General features: G+C 36.6%; 1 protein-coding gene across 1 annotated transcript; it reads right to left on the bottom strand.

Annotated features, from left to right (window-relative positions):
• Positions 1-1,612: 1,612 nt before the first annotated feature.
• On the bottom strand, positions 1,613-17,503 carry LOC137945244 (protein transport protein SEC23 C-like). Its single transcript, XM_068791026.1, has 13 exons — positions 16,625-17,503; positions 15,792-15,965; positions 13,277-13,438; positions 12,437-12,579; positions 7,810-7,885; positions 7,549-7,724; positions 7,350-7,431; positions 3,867-3,944; positions 3,566-3,727; positions 3,184-3,447; positions 2,647-2,751; positions 2,353-2,499; positions 1,613-1,969 (listed from the first exon to the last, which is right to left on the bottom strand). The coding sequence occupies exons 1-12, from the start codon at positions 17,345-17,347 to the stop codon at positions 2,356-2,358; spliced, it is 2,289 nt and encodes a 762-aa protein (XP_068647127.1). The 5' UTR covers positions 17,348-17,503; the 3' UTR covers positions 1,613-1,969; positions 2,353-2,355.
• Between the last annotated feature and the right edge of the window lie 4,041 nt (positions 17,504-21,544).

Consider the following 21,544-nt stretch of genomic DNA (forward strand, 5'->3'; position numbering starts at 1 on the left):
CACACTTAACTTGACTGCCTTTACAGATTCTGATTGGGCTGGTTTTCCGGATACTTCACGGTCTATTACTGGTTTTTGTATATTTCTTGGTAGCTCGCTTATTTCATGGAAATCCAAGAAGCAAACTGTGGTTTCTAGATCTTCTACTGAGGCTGAATATCGCGCTCTTGCAAACACTGTTGCTGAGTTGCTTTGGCTCATTTCCTTGTTGAAGGATTTTCAAATTTCTCATATTCATCATGTGGCTGTTTATTGTGATAACAAATCTATTGTTCACATTACCACCAATCCAATGTTTCACGAGAGTACAAAACACATCGAGATTGATTGTCATTTTGTGCGTGACAGAGTTCAAGATGGGTTTATTAAACTCTTCCACATCACCGCTTCTCATCAACTTGCTGATTGTTTTACTAAACCACTTGGCTTGCCATTATTTTCTGCTTTTTTTTTCCAAGCTTGGCATGCTTGACATTCATGCTCCAGCTTGAGAAGGGGGTATTACGAGTTACTGTTATGCTGAGTTGTAAAGCATGTTGCTGAGTTGTCCTGAGTTGTAAGTTGTAATGGGTTGTAATGAGTTAATGCCGAGTTGTATGTGTGTTAAGTTAACGAGTTAAATAGTGCACCGACTCATTTTCATTTTTTGTATATACGACTTACAGAAGCTACTGTAAGTTACTCTGTTTTTTCCGAAATAACAGAGGAGCTTTGTCTCCTGATTTGGGGATTTTCCAGAGCAATTTTATCACCTCTATTCCTGCTTTTATTTCAAGGCCCAAATTTTAACTAGTGGACAATTGAAACTTCTTACAGGTGATCTTTCCGAAGAATAGCTGCTCAAATTTTATGTAAAAACAAGTTATTGCTCATAAGCTTTGCTCCCTGAAAACAAGCCTGATAGACATTTAGTTCAGTGTACAGTAAACTTAGATGCTTTTGTGGTTTCCTTTTTTTAATTACTCATCTGATAAAAAATAGAGCAGCAAATTAGAGTAATAAGTGATTGCTTCCACATAAGTTATTTTTGGATTAAAAAAATAATCAGATAACTATAATAATGTATTAGATTGATTAGTAATTTTCATGTATTTTCTTCGAAAATTCATTAAAGGTCTGTTGAGAAACCACAAAAGAAAATAAAAGAAAAAAGGGAAGAAAGTTATTTTCTGTTGTTTGGCAGCAGAGAAATCATTGAGAGAGAGAAAAATAAGAGAGAAAATCACTTTCAAATACTTGCAAATAGTATTGATATTGTTATCTAGTTCAATCTCACAGACAAGAAGCTTCTGGTTTTTTTCTAGCAAAACTTGATCTCACCCATGATTTTTTTTTCTAAGTCATCTACTGATCAGTTCTAGCATGCATATAATTTACAAATGCATCAACATTGGGAGAGAGAATGAGCCAAGATATAATGGTTTCTCACTGGTTTTTCATATTTCAAAAGGGAAGATACAAAGAACCCACAGATCAAAATTCACCAAAACATTCTTATACTACTGCAACACAACAATATTAACTAAGGAAAAGCATATAAAAATTAATGACAGATACAATATCTGAAGCATAGCCAGGACACTGATGAATAGGAACTCTGAACTTTCATTGATGAGAGAAACTGAGAACTTTCTCTTTATTTCTTAATTGATATGAAATCTCATATATTATAGCTAAAATTCCCTGATGATTCTGGAACTCAACATATTCAAAATCAACAAAATGCCATACGCTAAGCAACTGCAGGTGATTACACAGTATTAAAATGCTCAATTAACATGTAACCAAAACATTCTCCCAGGGCCATCATAATCTGTTCGAATGTCAATCCTAATAGTGAATAATGCATATAGCGTTCAAACACCTCATCTCCAGAATGTACCCCCAGGATATCAGATCTGATACCAAATGGCCTCGGCATCTCTGTCGGAACTGATAATGCAATCCATATCGAGTGAAAGTACATCACCTAGCAGTCATCAGTTTATCACAATTTTATTAGTTCACGACTGTTTGGGCGCAAAGATTCATACAAGCGTTTGATGAATTCACCAGCACATTGGTGCACCACACTAACCAACCCTTCTACATGGTTCTGTTTCAATGTTGAATATGGATGCAAAAAACACGCATTTGGTAAGGAGTTTTTCTATAATAGCCCATGAATCAAAATATCCCATAATTGAGAAAGTACCACAAGAACTTACATCAGAGTACACAATAAGGAAACCAGTCTAATACTATGTCAACTAGTTGCTTGAGTATGGAGTTACAAATGCAATTTTCCTTACTGTACAAAAAACAGAAAAGGCTCTGAAAAAGAAAATTATACAAAATTGGTGCAGTTCGTACCAGTTATTGAACTGCCAGCCTCTGCAGATGATCCAAGAAGACCTGGAAGCTCACATCATCTGTGAATATGATATCTCCTCCTGGCACTGCTGGAGAATCAGAGTTGTAGGTTGCAGATGGATTCAGTTTTGCCAATAGAAACCGTGCCTGCAACGAATATTACATCCTTAATCAAGTCAACTCCTTTCAAACATTAGAAAACTACATACAAATGAAAAGAATATTCCTGGATTCTGGGATTCCATATATATGGGTTTTAAAAAATCTCAACACTACAATAACGAAAATGAAAACCTGTGAGCCATGTTGGTCGCAAATGACTAATCGAGGAACAGGAAACCGCTCCTTGATTATCACATCAGCATCCTCTCGAGGAGCCTGCAGTAGCTGAGCAAAAACCTGCAAAAACCAAGGCATTTTTAGAAGTTCAACAGAAACATTTTTAGTTGGCATTATGCCAACACCAGCTGCTAACAGTACATAAATAAATAACAGTAAACCTCTACACTGAACAGAAAAACAAAAACAAAAACAAAAGCCTTGGTTAAGCTTATGCTCAAAATATGATGTTTTATTGACTACAAGTCTGCAAATCCTCAGACAGTATTCAGTTATACAGGTAGACAGCCTTGTCATGCCAGATGAACTTAGGATCAACCTTTATTGATCAAAGTAATAGGCCTTTCACGAAGACAGTCTTTCCAAACACAAATTCTGGAGGTTCAGGGTGATCATATCCTCTTTTTCAATGTAATCAGGTTTCCTTATTAAACCAAAAACTGTTAACAGCTGAAAGACACCATCTACAATTTATGATCAGTTTTTTTTCACCTCATGCTCCGCTTGATTTTGATAACCAGCAATGCGCCACTGAGCAATTGTAGCTCCATGAAATACCACAACTGTAAAGTAAGAGTCCAAAAGAAGAATCCTATCTGCAGCAATGGCAGCTACGTCTAAGAGGACTGGTTCTGGAGCTGAATGGAATGAATAAGATATCAATGAAGGCTGAATCATCACTACTGAATTAGCTACATTCTCTCTATTCAGGATCATTCTAAAATATGCAGTTTCGTCAGGGCTGTTGTTGAAAACCTGCATAATGAACAATGTAACAACAAGAAGTATAAGAAATCTATGATCAAACTTGAAGTTGAACAGAAATATTTTTACTCTGGATCATTGAAGTCCCACAAAGACTGCAAGATCATACCTGCACAAACTGAGATCGACGTAAATGAAATATGAACTGTGGAAAAATTGAAAAACGAGGTGATAAGCTGAAAGATGAGGGACTATCTTTCTGGTAGTCTCCAAAACGAGAACATAAGCGTATTAGGGACCTATCAAGCCATCTGATGGGATCAAACTCAGCCTGCATAACAACCATGTCTTTCAGTAACCTTTTCACCCACAATAGCCAATAGCTAACAATCACAACCATAATAAGCACAAAGCAAACCATAAGCATGTTTTGTTCTTTAAGTCTAGTATTCAAACAACAAAGAGTTTACCTCTGTTTCCATTTTAAAAGAAACTAAGCGTGCCATAACCACAGCTGCTGCTTCTTGATCAAAACCAGCTACCAAATCCTGCATAATGAAGGTAGCCATGAGAAAAAAATGAAATAAAACCAACATTAAAAAAAATGAAATAAAACCACAGTTCTCTTTTATGTCAACGAGGGAAAGATCCCACTGAGAAAGCTCTTAAAGGGAGAGGAGTACGAGAGAGAAAACAAAACAAAAAGAAAAAGAAGGAACATTGCTTCAAGCAAATGCTTGTATGCACTTGCATGTACATGAACAGGAAAAGCAACAAACAAGTTCATCAGACCTGACCAGGAAGTCATGCGATACAACAATGATTGCAAGAAAAGAAAAGAACAGAAAAGACTAATTTGCAACCCCAAATGAAAGAAGAAATCCCCCCTGGAAATGGGATGTTTTGAACATAAATAAAACAAATGACAATGGCAAGATGATGGATCAAGGGCATGAACATATTGTAGGAATTCTCAGGAAAAGCTAACCGGAATTATCTAGTTTTAATTTGGACTCACACATAAAAAAGTGCAAGATCCGCTAAGGATGAATTTGCCAGCTCATAGGATAGCTTCTTCAAAGATAAGACTACTCTCAAAATTATATTTTCAGAACTACAAAAGCAGCTTTACTCTTCTCCAAAACCAAGAGGACTTTCTCTTATTGAGATCTATTAAAACACTTTCCAGATAGCTCATTCAGCCAGCATTAGCCAAGATGGATTTTGACGACCTAAAAGGCTAAAACAGGAAAGTAGAAAACAATGCAATTCTTCATCACCAAGAACCACATTTTTTTTTGAGAGAAGAGAAATTTTATTCTAAGGAAAAGAAAATACAAACCAAGAGCTAGAGGGGCTCTCCCATTAGAACAAGGGATTGGAGAGAGGGGCCTCTCTTAGCAATAGAATCAGCAAGGGAATTGACAGAACGAAGCACATGAGCCCAATTACAGTTAAGAAAAAGGTAAAATATCTAGAATTTGGTTTCAAAATATCACCAAGAAGCACATTAATCAAATCAAAATCACACTATATACATTATGGGTCTCTAAATCAAGCATGCTAATTAACAGAAAAAAGGATAAAAATTTGAAGCATGTTTTAACTCCAAACAGCCAGATCTTTCCTGAGTGCCTTAGTCAGGAGATCTTCCAAATCCAAAGATCTTCTGCATCTAGTAACCAACTTCCCATCAATCAACTTGTGAAAAGTTTTCCATGGAAGCTTTCCGAAGACCAAGAAAAAGCTATGCAGCCAGGCTACAAAGAGCACTGAATTTGAATCATAATTCACTAGTTATAGCAATGGAAAGCCTTAGAGGACAAGTCTTTCCAGAGTAAGTTGACACTTTAATGACTTAAATGGACTTAAATTGCTAATGTTAAGCTTGTAACTTGAGCTTCAGTAAAAAAAACTGTGGAATTCTTGTACTCCCTTTGAGTTTAGCAACTCCTCGATGCTGAGGAGACCAAGAATTTACCATTGTCATCAAGCATCCATATCATTTTGTCTTGCACATGCCTTCGGTTCTAACAGATCTAATGTCGCCAATTAGGTGGCGAGCAGCAAGGGCCTCTCCTTCATTTAGACCACGCCAAAAGCGCGGTAATGTTCAATAGGGAGTTATAGGAATCTTTTAGTGGCCCAATCCCGCTCCACCAGTCACTCCAGAATTTTATTTTTGATCCAACACCAACATAATAGCAGATCAGCGTCTCAAAAGGTGGGAAGAGGAAAAGAGATCTCCAAAGCGGGGTAATTTTTTGCGCCAATCTCCATTAGTCCACCAAGCGTCCTCCCATTGTAATTTAGCAGCAACAATAGGTCTCCACATGTTTGATGAGGAGTTGAATTTCCAAAGCCATTTGAGCAGGAGAGCCCAGTTCATATCTCTAGTGAGTTGAATTCCTAATCCTCCAAGGGATTTTGGCTTACATACGTCATTCCAACCCACAAGATGGTATTTAAACTCACTTCCAGTACCTCGCCAGAGGAAACGTCTTTTAATGACTTCAATGAGGTGGCAGTTTGGTCTAGTAGTATTCTTCTTACATTAGGTGCGACAGGTCGCAAGTTCGAGTCGCTCCACGCCTCTCTCAAAAAAAAAATGAGGTGGCAGATGGAAGTAGGGGACGGTATGAATGACAAAATATAATTTTGAAGACCAAAAAATGCATGAATTGAGAAGAACAAGCCGACCTGCTTTAGAAAGCAAAAGCCCTCTCCAATTCGTAAGACGCCTTTCAAACTTTTCAATCATTGGTGTCCATAGATTCTTTTGAGGCCGGCAGTCAAACAAAGGGAGACCAAGCTAGGTGATGGAAGGGGAAGCCAGAGATCATCGCAAGTAATCAGCCATGGAGCAAAGTTCTTCAGTACCAATACGATATCCCATTAAAGTAGTCTTATGCTAGTTTATCTTCTGCCCAGATGTACGCTCAAGTATCTAAGGTAAAGCATGTCTTTTTTCTTTTTCTGTTTTTTTGTTTTTACTTGAAAAAATGAGACTCCAAGAATTCTGAGAAGACTAACGAGCAAATTGCCTGAAAATGATCAGAATTTTGTCTAATCTTCACAAGAAATGATTGTCAATTGTGAGGTACTGAACTAAAATATTAGCTATTGCAACCTCTTGATAACTACTGGAATGCTTCTCTTTGGGCCAAACAGAATAGAGGCAACCACACAAACCATTTGAACTATAACAATAGGCGCGCAGCAATTTTAACTAATTAACCATCTCCATAAAATGGATGATGACATAAAGAAATCACAAAGCAGATATATGAACCTTAATCCATCAAAGGCTCCAATTTTAGCCCTTTGTTTTCTAGAGCAAGTAGGAAGAGGCTTATATTATGGAGAAGAGAATGAAGGGGCATAGAAATTGAAACTATAGTAAATGGAAAATGAAGAAGATAAAAGCAAACATGAAGAAAAAGGAAGAGAAAAATGCAACAAAGCTCACTCCTCGGTAATGTGAGGTGGAAGCAAATCACCAACAACTAGATGTTGGTGAGTCCCCCGATCTCACTAGAGAGTCCTCTAAATGATGAGCATCATTAGAGGTTGGATTCATGTGATGTCAACCTGCAAAGCAATATCTATCAAATCAAAGAATCAATGGAAGACCCAGTGGACAGAGAAGTGGTCTGAGGTTACCCCAATGCGAGAGCCTACAAACCCTGCTAAAATCTCAACCCTAGAAGAAGAGCCCACATCTCAGACTCAAGTAGAATCAGTGATTCCATGGCTTAGATATCCCCAAGTGAGAAAAATAAAAAAGAAAAAGGTGCACAAGATTTTGTTGAAAGCTATGGTTTTATCAGTGTGATGTTTTTTTTTCCAGACACTGATTACCCACTCAACAAGACTTAAGACCAAAAAATTGCTAATGTGTGATTGTTCCAAATGTTGACATCATACTGACTGAAGAGTAATAAGAATCTTGCCTGCAAACTGCCTGGACCCGCCACCCATCTTCTAGACAGTGTAGTACAACGAAGCCTCATTTGACCATCATTGTGCTGATAACTGAATCACAATAGCATCAAGTAATCAGATACTAGCTTGCGTATGAGGCATCAGTCTACCACCCCAGACTTCTTTTTTTATCATTGCAATTGATCAGTAAAATATCAGAAACCATACTAAGTCAAAAACTGGAAGTAAAATTGATTGCTCGTGGGTTGACCAACAGCATCTGTAGTCTCTTTTTTTGCGACCTCAAATACCAAACATAAAGTTGTTGACTTGTCCAGGCCACACATCTTCCAGGCACTTGTTGCACCCTGGCCCACTACTATTTCCGAACACAAAGGACCTTTCTGTGTAGACCAAAAACCAGACTCCAGATCAGTATAAATATTTAACTAAAAATTCAAATCAATTAGAAAAATACTAACAGGTAACCTTTTCAAGAGATGCACATGGCCCAATAACACCCTGAACTTTGACATCCTTTGAGCAGTTAATTTCAAATATGCCACTGCAAAACAAGATCAATTAGATTTAGAAGAAGACAAACACCATACATTTCACTTCCTACACGCAGACCAACATCCGTAGCCATGTTATTTCTTAAACCCAGATCAACATCTATACATATTGGATAATAGACAGAAGAAGAAAGTTACTTCAGCTTGAGAAAATCAAAGGCACAAGACATAAAAATTACTACAATTAATACCAAATAATTAAAAAACACTTTTTTTCTTTGTTCTTTGGAAAAGTGAAAATATTTTTTGTTGAAATAAAATAAATTAAAATACAACATATGGGATTAACTAGAGGAAAGGAATCTCCCAAAACCAAATCCAATTGAGCAACCCCAGCATGAGCCAACTGGTCCGTCATAGAATTAGCACCCTTAGGGGTATGAAGCCAAGAGATCTGATAACAACTAGCAACGTCACAGGTCTCATCAATGAAACGTAATAAACACCAAGGTGGATGTCCATCAGAGATGAACCAACTAATAATCACGACTGAACCACCCTCTCACCCTATAAAATGATCTAAAAAGGACAATTGAAACGTTCTAAAACCACAAAGTAAAGCATCGAGCACAGCCTCAGTAGAGCAACAAAGCTCAAAAGAGGCAGGAAATACACCAATAACATTACCTAAATGAGCTCTTAAAACCCCTCCTCCCATGGAGCTTGGATTCCTCTTGGGCTTCCATCAAAATTTAATTTTAACCAACCCTCACAAGGGGGACTCCATTGGGATAAAAGAACGCACCCGAAGGAGGAGAAAAAAGCCACTCTCCAATCCCAAGTCAAGACTGCTGTCAAAATGCTGGAAGCAGGATAATCGGCTGACCTGAAATTGCTAGCCAGCCGAGTTCCACAAAACATTCCCTAACTTTGCAAAGGCCTAATAAAGTGGGAAAAAAAATGTGTAGCCAATTTTTTGCAAAAAGGTACCCAAACAGCAAAAGCAAAAGGGCAATGTAGAAAATTATGATCCTCAAATTCAACACATGAGCTACAAAATTTACAATTTGCATTCTCAACAATTTGACCTCAATGCATTAGCTGATCAGTAGTAAGAATCTGCTGATCAGTAGGAAGAATCTTACTCTTAGAAGTACACAGGTCAAAATGTTTAACTTTAGGAGGAGCAGGAATTGACCAAGTAATAGACGATACATGGTGATTCAATACATTCAAAATCTAAAAAATATGACTAAAAATAAGATACCAAAAACTCTCAGAGAAATCCATTTACCAAATTAATTGATCATCACCAGAGGGAATAAATAGCACTGCACAAGGATAAAAAGAAGTTAACCTCATCCAACTCATGATCCCCAAATAGCTCTTCAGAAATTCAAGTCCCAACTCCCACCACAAAAAGAACAATAAATTAGAAGGTGATCCCTGACAATACTAAAAAGCGAAGGGAACTCAAGAGAAAGGGGCAATCAGAAATCCATTCATCCAAACACAATCAAACAGATTAACCATTACAGACATGAAATCTGAAACTAGAAGAAAAAGAAGCTTTTAAACGATAAATTGACTTCCACAAACCAGAGGCAAATCTAGGAGGATCTGGGGGGATCCAGCAATCTAGAGTAAAGTCATACTTGATGAAAATGAGATTTTACCAAGAGTCTCCTTTTTTACCCAAATCTCCAAAGCCTCGCTAAAAGAACTTGGTTCATAATCCTGAGATACTAATTCCCAAAACACCTTTTTTCCATAGGCAGACACCTCTTTCAAGCTTACTAAGTAATATCTGATTCTGTTAGATGCACATTTCCAAAGAAAACTTCAAATGATTGCCTCATTTTCACAGACAAAAATACTGGACAAGAAAGGAAAGACAAGTAATAGTTAAAAATTCCCACTAAAGTTGCTTTTATCATTGTCCATTCGCCAGAAAGTGTTAAAAACTCAACCTTCCAAGAAGCTAACCTATTCAGCAATCTCTCGTGAATAGGAATCCACAGGGCTTGTTAAATGTAATGGAAGGGTATTTTGGTCATTTCACAATATTCAGATTGTATCTAGAAGAGGGTCATTAGTTTCAGGAAGTTTAAAAGCGCCAATGATCCAATTTTCATAAAAAAATGGACTTTTATAGAAGGAGATATAAGGTGTTAAAAACTCAAACCTTCCAAGAAGCTAACCTATTCTGCAATCTCTCGTCAATAGGAATCCAAAGGTCTTGTTAAATTTACTGGAAGGGTATTTTGGTCATTTCATAATATTCAGATTGTATCTAGAAGAGGGTCATTAGTTTCAGGAAGTTTAGAAGCGCCAATGATCCAATTTTCATAATTTTTGGACTTTTATAGATGGAGATATAAGGTGTGTTAAAAATTCAAACCTTCCAAGAAGATAACCTATTCTGCAATCTCTCGTCAATAGGAATCCAAAGGTCTTGTTAAATTTACTGGAAGGGTATTTTGGTCATTTCATAATATTCAGATTGTATCTAGAAGAGGGTCATTAGTTTCAGGAAGTTTAGAAGAGCCAATGATCCCATTTTCATAATTTTTGGACTTATTTATATAAGGTGTGTATAGTAAATGGGTAGAGGAGTCTTTACCTCTACAACTCACTTAAGTTAATATAAAAGGGTTAGGGGGGCTCATGCCTCACCCTAGTCTAGTGCGTAAGCCTTCTCCAAAAAGGCTATCGCCTCCTCTTCTCTTCTTCTCCTCTCTCTAAACCCTATTTCTCTCAATATTTCACAGGTCATAAGGGCGAACAAGAAAAAAAGGAAGGCCTAAATAAAGCATAGAAAGGGAAGAAATACAACCCAAAAGCTCAGCAAATTGTGATTGAACGAAGGAAGAAAGGTTTGTCTCCCACAACAGATGACTTATACCATTTTACTTTTTTGTCAAGAACTAATATCATAAATATTGAATAAAGCTTTGATATTCAAAACTTGATCTAAGGAACCTTCACAAACAGGAGAGTGTTAAAATGAACTAGAGGTTGAGAATGAGGATGAATCCAACCGAAAGATTGGCTAGAACTAAAAATGGCAGACAGACCCTCCCAACTACAGTAACGAATTAATTCCTTCTAGGAACTCTAAATTTCATGTAATCCAATTAATAATGCATTAGATTTCATTCCTTCAGTAAAAATTTTTAGCTCTCAAAGTGGAAAGACTTGCAAGAATAAAACGTTCCAAAGATATCAGGTTCACATGATCACACATAAAGACATCTAATTGTATATCAAGTGGTGAAAACAAGTCATGTACAAACACAGACTGTAAAGTCATAAACCTTAAACTTATATATCATCTCCCGACTCAAGACAAAACAAATTCTTAAACAATTTCCAGTTAAGACAAAGCAGCATCTACTGAGCTAAATCATCCTTTTCTAAACAGAACCAACTAAAATGACGCAGCCCTTCAAATTAGTAAGAATGGGGGAAGAGTCCACTAAATTGAGTTTTTTCCTAATGTTGATAGCACATGCACACTACACCCCTTTCCCCTGTGAGACTTGAATACAAGACCTCACAAAAGAAACCTCTCATGCGGCTACTGAATCAAAAGCCATACATGACTACTGAAGATAATAGGTCATTTCTCAATCATTAAGTCAGCATCTTCCAAGCCCAAGCAGATGGGGTCCTATTGCCCTACAAAAACACTTTTCATGCTGAAAAAGCTAACCTGGGAGATGGAGCATATACATTACAACGATGGGAACTGTTGGAAAATCAGTTCAAGGGTATTTTGGTCACATGATCAGTTATTTTATATTGCAGTGTATCTTATTCTGCATATTTGGTTTAGTATATGTACCAATTTTTATATTCATAGGAAGTATCGAATGGAAGATATAAGGGTACAAGTGATTTCATGTAGGTAGGGGCATTTTTGTAATTTATCAAATCCAACTCAATAACACAGCTCATCCAAGAGCTCCTCTTCTTCTCTCGTTCTCTCTTTCTCTCTCTTCAAGTTTTTCAACTTTTTAAATAGCATCAGAGCAGTAGATTCTATCCCCCTACACTCTCCCATATCAAGGCCTAAATAAACAAACTGGCCCACAATATCAAGAACTAATATACCAGCCACAGATAACACAGGCATTGGGCCATAGAACATAAACATAGACCACAAACTGGATTGGATTAGCTCTAGCACCATGTTGAATTGACACTGGTTCAACCCAAAATCACAATCAAAATTAAGCAGCAGTTACTTAACTCCATGTGAAACTATGCACTACAACAATATCTCACACTCCAACAGTCAGCCTGAGATGTGAAGCACCTGTGCAGGCATCAAAATAGTGAGATTTTTTACCACCAGCTAAGTCATCCAAGATATGGGAAGATGAATAGTGTGTTTTACTGCCTCTGCTAGGTGCCTTGCTTTCCCTTCTCTCCTTTTTACACTTCGTAACTAATACAACATTTCTACTAAAGATAGATATGAACTAGCTCTACATTTAAAAGGAAAGAAGAAAAAGTTATTTGATGACATTTTGCATCAATTCATGAAAAGGCATAAAACATTATCCTGACCAGCTTGAAGTCAAACAAAATCTTACTTGAAAGACAACCCAAGGTCGTAGTCACTGGACTGGAAAACATGTTTAAGTGAATCTTTGAAAACTGAGTGACCAAAACTTTCTGTCAGCACAACCAGGCCCCCACTCCTTTCAACTGCAACTTTAAGTTCTGCAACACCCACCTATAACATGCAATTACCATATCCAGAAAAAAAGTTAAACCTCAATTTTTCTTGTTTAAGGAATACAGGTAAAATAAGCAATTGAGAACTAAACTTTAGAGCCATGTGCAAGAAAACCAATAAGAATATTTGTTTCTCAAAGAGATCTACAAATAATGCCAACACGTACAAGTGTGAGAGTTGATAACCAAGATAAAAGGAACAAAAATATCAGCTCATTGTCCAAGTGTAACTAACTCAGAAAATTCCAGCTCAAAACTTTGAAATGGCTGAACATTTAATATTGAAAAGCACTACCTTAAGAAGAACAAGCCAGAAGATATTTTTGAAACTTCCAAAAGTATATCTATAATGTGCAATTTCCATATTAAAAAACAAATAACTTCCAATCTGTAACATTTCAGAATGAGCAAGAAATTTAATAAGTATGACGATCTTTATTAAGAATCTAACAAATAATGCCAAAATAGAGATGTGAAAATCAAAGTCGAAAAATTGGAGTCATAAACAATAGAAGGAAAAAACGTAGCTATCTTAAACTGGAAAAACTTGAGGAATATTCAGAAACAAGTTATCCAAAAAACAAAAGAACAGAAAAACTCTGAACTCCCATTGGAGCAGGCAAATAACTGAAGCTTCATCTTTACAGATGACACAAGCTAAAGGAACTAATAATAAAATTTTAATTGAGAGGAACCTGGTCAAGAGCACATGCAAATACATCAAGAACATGCCCCTGATTCACGAGCTGCTTGGAGAGACCTTCGTAGGACTTAACAGCTTTATGATAATGAGGAGCAGAATCTTTGTCGAGGTCCTTGTGAGACCGAATTGGTTCTGACAAATTCTTTGACACAATCTGAAGACATTTAAGTTTCAAAAGTACAATTTAGAAAAAAATGTGCAACTGACCGCAAAGTAACTACAGAAGTACAAGAGTTAAAGATTACGAAGTAACTGACCTCTTAAAGATGAAATCTAATGAATAGCAACAAGATAAACTACATGAATATTGAAACAGGGAGAAGGTCAAACTTGGTAAAAAAACACTCTCATCATCATCATGTCTATAATTTGTCCCAACCATGTTTTAGTTGTTGCAAGAACCCTTTCCTTTATTCTGATATATCATTTGCTAATTAGGTAAACCCCCTTCTTAATTAAGCGGCTGTAACACCATGTAGTTTAGCCACATGTGTAACATATTCTTCAGCAATAGATTTTGCAGCGTATGAGTGCTTTTGGGCACAAAAATGGGCATACTTGCTCAATCTATCCATAACAACCAGAATTGTCGCCTTTGGACAGTGGTAGCCCTTCGATGGAATCCATAGACACATCCTCCCATATTCGTTCTAGAATGAGCAAGGGTTGCATGAGTCTTCTTGCAATGGTGGCGTTGTATTTGATTCATTGACATATATCACAGTTTGCCACATAAATTTTGACATCAATCTTAAGCCCTGGCAAAAAAAAAAAAAAGTGTGAAGTTGGATCCAAGACCCATCCCAAAATGACTAGCCAACTTAGGAAGCCTCTTTCCTAACTAATAAACTCAAGATTTTTGTACTCACTAATCCATGTGTGACTATTCCTTAACACTCCCCCTCACGTGTAGGCCCTCTTTTTGTGGCTCTATAAGTGGATAATTTGGGTGGAGGCCCACATATGAGTACCTAGCTCTGATACTATGTGAAGTTGGATCCAAGGCCCATCCCAAAATGACTAGCCAACTTAGAAAGCCTCTTCCCCAACTAATAAACTCAAGATTTTTGTACTCACTAATTCATGTGGAACTATCCCTTAACAAAAAGTTTCTCACCCTATGGTAGGTTTTGAAGAAACCTTCATGTCCGGCTATGGGGGAGTTGTGCCTCTCCTTCAAAACGGCCTATATCAAATCTTTTTTTAGAACTAAAACCACCATCCTATTATTGAAGAAGAGTAAAGAATTGACTTCTTTGTAGTTGGTCATGAAGGTAGGATCTTGGCGGGCCTTGCGCAATATTTCTAACAGTTGCTCTTTAGTACTGTTTGTTGACTTGATATCCTGTAAAAATAAAGGAAGAGGTAAAGTATGAAACACAAGGAGAGTATGGTCATATTGCCTTAAGAGACTATCAACAGTATTGTTCTCGCTCCCTATTTGTGAATAATGTCAAAGTCATAACCCATCAACTTGACCAACCATCTTTGCTACATGGGGGTGGTAATCCACTATTGAAGCAAAAAATTAAGAGAAGAATGGTCAATTCGAACAGTAAATTGTCTTCCGACCAAGTAGGTCTTCAATGTTGAATTGCTTGTACTAAAGCAAAGACCTCTTTTTGGAAGGTGGACCAAGAAAGCATTCTCCCTTTGAGAAGTAGGTGGAAATAGGCAATCATTGTTCTTCTTGCATCAAGACCATCCTAATACCTGACCTTGAGGCATCACATTCAATAATGAAAGTTTCAAAAAAGTTTGATAAAGCCAGGACGGTGGTATACACATTTACTCTTTAAGATCCTAAAAGGCTATGGTTCTTCCTCATTCCATAAAAAAACATCTTTTTCAGGTAAAGAGGTTAAAGGCCAAGCAATCGAAGCATAGTCTTTGACAAACCTCCTATAGTACCCAGTTAGCCCTAAGGATTCTCTTAATTGTTTCAGAATGGCAAGTTGGAGTGATATATATATATATCAGTCAGTACGTTTATTATACTGGAGTTCGTATCACTTTTTTTTTGAATGTGGATCCCCTTACCCTAGTAAGACTCGAACCCAAGAACCATTGAGCCAAAGACCTACCCACTATATAAATTTTAGTCTATGTTTTGCCTATTTCAGCTAGGCAATATAATCTAAACAAAAACATAGGGCTCTGCAGTCCTACTTTCACATATCTAAATTAGTTTCATTGTATTACAAGCTAACATAGATAATTTAGTCACCCTTAAAGGTATATTATATCTCAAAAGCTGCGTTCTCTCCAAATATGATTAAAGACAACAACATGAAAGGTACAAACAACTAAACATACTTCATGAAAGATCAAAACCAACAAAGAGAATTGGTAGGTAAAGATAAGAATTCAAGATAAAAAAAAGTAACAATTGATAAAAACCATTACATTTTACATCATACGAAGCCAACCAAACAACCAAACTTTATGTCGTTTCCCAGCATAAGTGAAACAAGACATACACCTTAACAATACATTAAGAAACTTACAGTGCCAGGCCCTTCCGTTGATGGCCCACCAAGGAAGGCCATGATTCTTGCTCCGGAACCAGGAACACATACACCTAATAAACAAGCAGCAATACTTAGTGCAGTACTAGTGCATCTTGTAGCTCTCTGGTCAGCTGGGACAGCCCAAGGATCTTTCTGAAGCTCCTCTAGGACCTAACTTGCGTGCACAAGACAAAGTAAATTTTAGCGTTCAAATAAGGTTACATTGCACAGCTAGCAGTACAATAACAAATTATTCTTCTCAAATAAGCTGGATAAGTGATCTAGTACAAGCAAACGATATAATGCTTTCAGTCACCAAAGCTCACGGTAAATGATACAAGATATTAATTAAAAGTTATTATGACAAGAAAGGAGAAAAGTATCACACACTACATCTAGTTATTTCAAGGTTACTTGGTATAAGAAAGGAAAAACAGTCAAAAAATACTACAGCAACAGGTGAATAACCACCATCAGTACTCGTAACAACAGCTTCTCAGGTTTCTCACTCAGTGACTTTTCCAATAATCAAGAACTACGTTATGCAATATAGAATAGAAAGAAAACAAAAAGTACTTGAATGTCCATTATAGATAAGTTGGCTTAAGAAAATGTTATACATCTTCACTGGAGAACCCAGGAAGGACCAACCATTCTTACCCTTGAATAATAAACAAGATGATGTAAAGCTTCACTGTTAGTGATAGAATCCTAAATGAATTCACTATCTACAGTGCGTTCATTTCAACAGCACTTTAAATCTACTCAAGCGTATATTCGTGAACTTCCCTATGGCTAGTGGAAAATATTTTATTAAATGAAAAACTTACAGAGTTCAATACGAATCCACAGTCGGAAGCAGGTAGAAGGAACCTGGAGATACTCTCGGCCAAAAGCCCATCTCGGGCACCAGCAATCACACCAACAGGTGGCCTCGGCTTCTTAACAAAGAAATTCATTTGCTCCAAAATCTGGTCTTTAGAAATCTCTTTGGACCCCTTAAACACATAAGACTTGGGAATCTGGCCAAAGCCCAACTCATGGACTTGAACATACGTACCAAAGGTGATCAACCCCACGAGCGACCTATCCGGCAGCAAATCGATGGCCTGCGACAAAGCCGACTTCAAGTAACCCAATTCCTCCTCAATTATGCAAGTGTCAACGACAAAAAGAAAAACAGGGGGCACCGGGCTCTTCTCGGCGGGGGATTCGTACTCAACAGTAGTGAACTGTGGGAAAAGCTCTCCGGGAAGATTTTGCTCGGTGATAGAGGCGTAGTGGGGAGGGAAGTGGTTGCGTTGGAAACAGAAAGGGCAGATCCAGATCTTGTTCGTAAAATCGACGATGGAGAATGGGTTGAGCACGGATCGGCAGGTGCGGCAGCGGAGAGGAGAGTAAGGGAGGACGGGCATGTTAGGGAATGGTTTAAGAGGAGTGTAGAGAGCGGCGGGCGGGATGACGCAATCCGAGGACTCCTTCTTCGTGCCCGGGATGACGTTCCATGGCATCCGCACCCCATCCTGGGCTTCTAGGTCCAAGAATTCCGCCATTCTTCAGCCTCTTACTATTCGCTCTTGCTAAATCGAATTGAGATGAATGCTGGATGTTCAAATTTCTTATTCTATCAGCTCGCTTACGAAGAGGACGAGACGGAATTGGTGGCAGCGTTGAATCCAGAGCTGTTAATTCGTCGCAGGGAATAACACCTCATGTACGAGTAGACAACCAACATACTTTACAGTTACACCCCCTGGTATTTCTTCCTACTCCCGAGTCCCTTCCTACATCCCTCAGGTATCGAGTGATCGTGTCGGGACCCTGAATTCGGATACGATACCTGAATATATTGGATCCATTGAAAGTTTATCAGTCAAAAATTCCAAAAGCCTAGATTAGGTGAGCTTAAGTAAGGTCAAAATAAATCAAAATAAAGAAGAATTTTAGGGTTTAGGGTTTAGGAGTGTGCTTTTAATTCAATTCTTGTTTAAAAATAAATTCTAATTTAAATTTTTATATATAGTATAATTATTACCTTGTCCTAGGTAGACCTTTTGGGCATTGAGTTTCTATCTTCTTGAGAGCAAAACTTCTCCATTGTTGTAAATCTTAACTATATTCTACTATGAGTGCATCATCTTATGTTGATAACAACATCTGCTCTATTCCTTTCATATCTCCCACAGGAAACCGACAAAGAACATTTTTTCTAACAAAGAATGAGAAAATTTGCAAGTGAACATATATATTGGAATTATTTCAAGGCTTATGAACCAAGTGTAATACCCTCTTGCACAACTCAAATCTCTCTTAAAGAGATCTTCTTAGAACTAAGTTATCTTTCAACTATTCTTGAGCTTTCTAGTTTGGCTTTCCAAGCTTTGCTTACTCAAACTGACACTAAAGCATGTAGGTTTTGCATGCGGGCTACGTACTATCCATTTACGTATTGTGAGTATATGATGAAGTCTAACAAGAAAAATGTGATTAGTTTGATATGTATTTTCAATATAATGTGCTTAATATTTAAAAAATAACATGTTTAATCAAATTCACTATACCTTATCTTATAGACGTCTCAAGCTAGTGCTAAGTGGCAACAAGAACCATATGAAACATGGACTCCTCATGATAGGAACTATGCCCACTATCTTGTGAGAGGAGGTCCACAAATGATCCAAATTAGGAAATGACCAATGGAGGAGTGAGGCCTAGAGTGCTGCTATATTTCAACAATAAAATGGAAAGAGAAAAGATAAAAGATAATGCTATTAATAAAAAAAATGGAAAAATAATATAGAAGGATGGTAGCATTGTTATCATGAAGTGGGTAGGCCTGGGACCATGAAATTAATGAATGGATGTGCCTACGCTTTAGGCCTCAAAGTTGGAGAAAATTTAGCAATGGGAAGTTTTGTTATTATAGAAGGAGGTGAAAGTGAAACAAACAAAGTGACAGAAGTTAGTCATAATTAGCAAGATGGAGTGCAAATAGGATATGATGGTATAATGGATTAGGGGCTCAACAAATGCCTTGATCAAGTGGTGGAGATGGCTCAATGTTAAATTCTAAGGTTTATTCCATAGGAATAGGTTTGAGATGAAGAAGAAGGGAGAAGAAGAAGGAAGGAAGAAGAGAAGAGAAGATAAAGAGAAGAGAGCTCATGAGAGGCACGAGTTGGAGTGAAGATAAGGGTTTAGAGAAGGGATCTATAATCGTCCTCCCCCTCACTATATTACTTATATAAATAGGCTTGAATGCCACATAAGCAAGTCAAAAATAACTCTCAACTTATAATTAATTATAACCTATACCACTCACTCTCTTAATTACTGATATACCACTTGAATGTCTTCAACACTCAACTAGTTGCCAAGGTTGTTGAACTCCTTTGTTGAGTAAGAGTAAACATCGAGCTCGAATAATGGGGGACGGGGACGAAGCAATGGCGGCTTGTATTGAACAACTTTCTACTGCAATTCAAAAATTAGTAGAAGTTGGAAATAATTCTTAAGCAAGTAGATGGATTGATGCTATTCAAAAAAAATCTGATTTAGACACAAATCTTTCCCACCACGCTCCTTTGTTGGATACAAATGAAAAGAAAGTATTATTTGTTTAATATGGTATTGGAAAAAGGGAGTTTCCATGAACAAAGTAGAAATAGGAGTATATCATGTTAATTTTGTTATATATGTGATTTTTCATGTTGGTTTTGATGAGTTCTTATTTTTTATGTGTTTGTGATATAGTTTAGTATTGGTATTTTATCATTATATATTTGTCAACATTACCATGATTATTACCAATGAGGGTGTTTCTATTGCTTTAGGAGCAATAACAACTCTCTAGTTATTGTATCAATTTATTTTGAAAATGTGTCTACACCTCAAAAAATTGGATTGCATGGAGGGTTTCATATATCCTTCATGTTGGAGCATAATGAACATCTCATTAGACGTGTTTATAGGATGATACCATCTGCTTTCACCAACCTTTGTAATTTGCTAAGTAGGAAACCTTTTGTGGACACCAAGAGCATTAGAGTTGAAGAACAAGTTGCTATATTCATGATTACCATAGGTCAGGGCCAAAGATATTCAATGTCAATAGAATGGTTCAAATGCTCGGTTTTGACTATTAGTACATATGTCAATAGACTACTAAAGGCAATACTCAAATTGAAAAATGATTACATGTGTCTCCCTTCAACTAAAAATGTTCATCCAAAAATAGTGGGTAATGATGAGTATTATCCGTATTTCTTGGTAGACAACTATTGTAACTATTATTTATGTGTTTAATTAAAAAAATAATTATATTAACTTTCAATGTGCAAATTTAAGAATTTCATTGGAACAACTGATGGAACTTACATAAAGGTTTATTGGCAAGTAATGCTCGTATTTTGATGCACACATTAGATGCTACTAACAGGGTTGTAGTCCCAAGAGGTAATATGCTTGATTCATTTATTTATTTTTCTACATATTTGCTTTATTCTTATTAAGCAGTATCATTATTTCATACTATAGGAAAGTAGTATGTTGGGTATACTAACTTGCCTAGTTTTTTGGCACCTTTTCGTTCAACTAGATATCATTAAAATGAATATGATGATAATTATTTCTCTCAAAATGCGGCAGAGTTATTCAGCCATTAACATTTATCATTAAGAAGTACAATTAAGAGGACTTTTAGTATGTGGAAACAACAATTTACAATTTTGAATTGAATAGTTTCATATCCATACAAGACTCGAGGGAATATTGTCATTGCATGTCGTATTATTCACAATTTTATACGGATATCATATCACAACAATGAAGGAATTGAAGAAGAGGAATCAATAGAAGTTATTGGGCAAGATGTAGAACTTGGACAAGATCAAGAAGAAGATGAAGATGATTTGGAGGAACTAATTAACCAACCTATAGTCACATAATTAGGGAGAACAAGGAGAAATGAACAAATTGAATTAGTTAATCAAGATTGTAACAATATAGTAGCTCAAATGTGGGACAATAGGTAGAGTAGAATAGTTGATTTAACATGACCAATTTGTTTTTAGATACAAAAAATTTTAAATTTTATATTTGAAATTTTTATTTTTATGAAAACTTATCAGATAAGTATGGTAATGTATGAGTCTGGTTAATAATTTCATTTATTTTCCTTCAAAAGGCACTGGGAGATCTTATAATAAAAATTTAAAAATTTCCATGTAGTTTCCTAATAAGACAAAAGTAGAATTTTAGACTTAAGGTTTCTTGGAAATGTACATCCCACGAAAAATATTTCTAGCTTTTCATGGGACATAAGTTTCCAACGAGAGGCACTAACAGGGCCTCAATGTTCTTAGAGGATTTTAACTGTTTTTTTTGTCCTAAATATCCTTAGTTGATTTGCATGATTCAACTAAATCACCTACTTCATCTCTCAAGGCTTTGAGTAATAGTCCCATTGTCATGACAATGTTATTCACTTTGCCAATATTTTTCTCATGCTAGTAACTTGATTTAGGAACTTGTTTAACATTCACTTTTTGTGATGGAAAATGGGATCCATTGCAAATGAATTTTCACATATCTATGCTTTTAAAATGAATGAAAACTTTCATTTTTATATTCCCAATATTGATATTACATTCCATCAAACATCAGAGAGGGCAATGGGGTCACGACCCTCCATAAATGTGATGCTCTCAACTACTACCATTCATAGACTCTTAGTGAAAGGAGCTAACCAT

This window comes from Aristolochia californica, unplaced genomic scaffold (genome assembly GCF_029961685.1).
Source record: "Aristolochia californica isolate CCGP_79_NKW_82.1479 unplaced genomic scaffold, dmAriCali1.0.hap1 SCAF_12, whole genome shotgun sequence".
Lineage (NCBI taxonomy): Eukaryota > Viridiplantae > Streptophyta > Magnoliopsida > Piperales > Aristolochiaceae > Aristolochia > Aristolochia californica.

Excerpts from the sequence above, each read along its gene's own strand:
- LOC137945244 (XM_068791026.1), bottom strand. The coding sequence starts at position 17,347 with ATGGCGGAATTCTTGGACCTAGAAGCCCAGGATGGGGTGCGGATGCCA. Across the intron at positions 7,886-12,436 it reads GACCTTGGGTTGTCTTTCAA|TGGCATATTTGAAATTAACT; the intron begins GTAAGATTTTGT and ends CTTGTTTTGCAG. Across the intron at positions 2,500-2,646 it reads GCGACCAACATGGCTCACAG|GCACGGTTTCTATTGGCAAA; the intron begins GTTTTCATTTTC and ends TATTCGTTGCAG.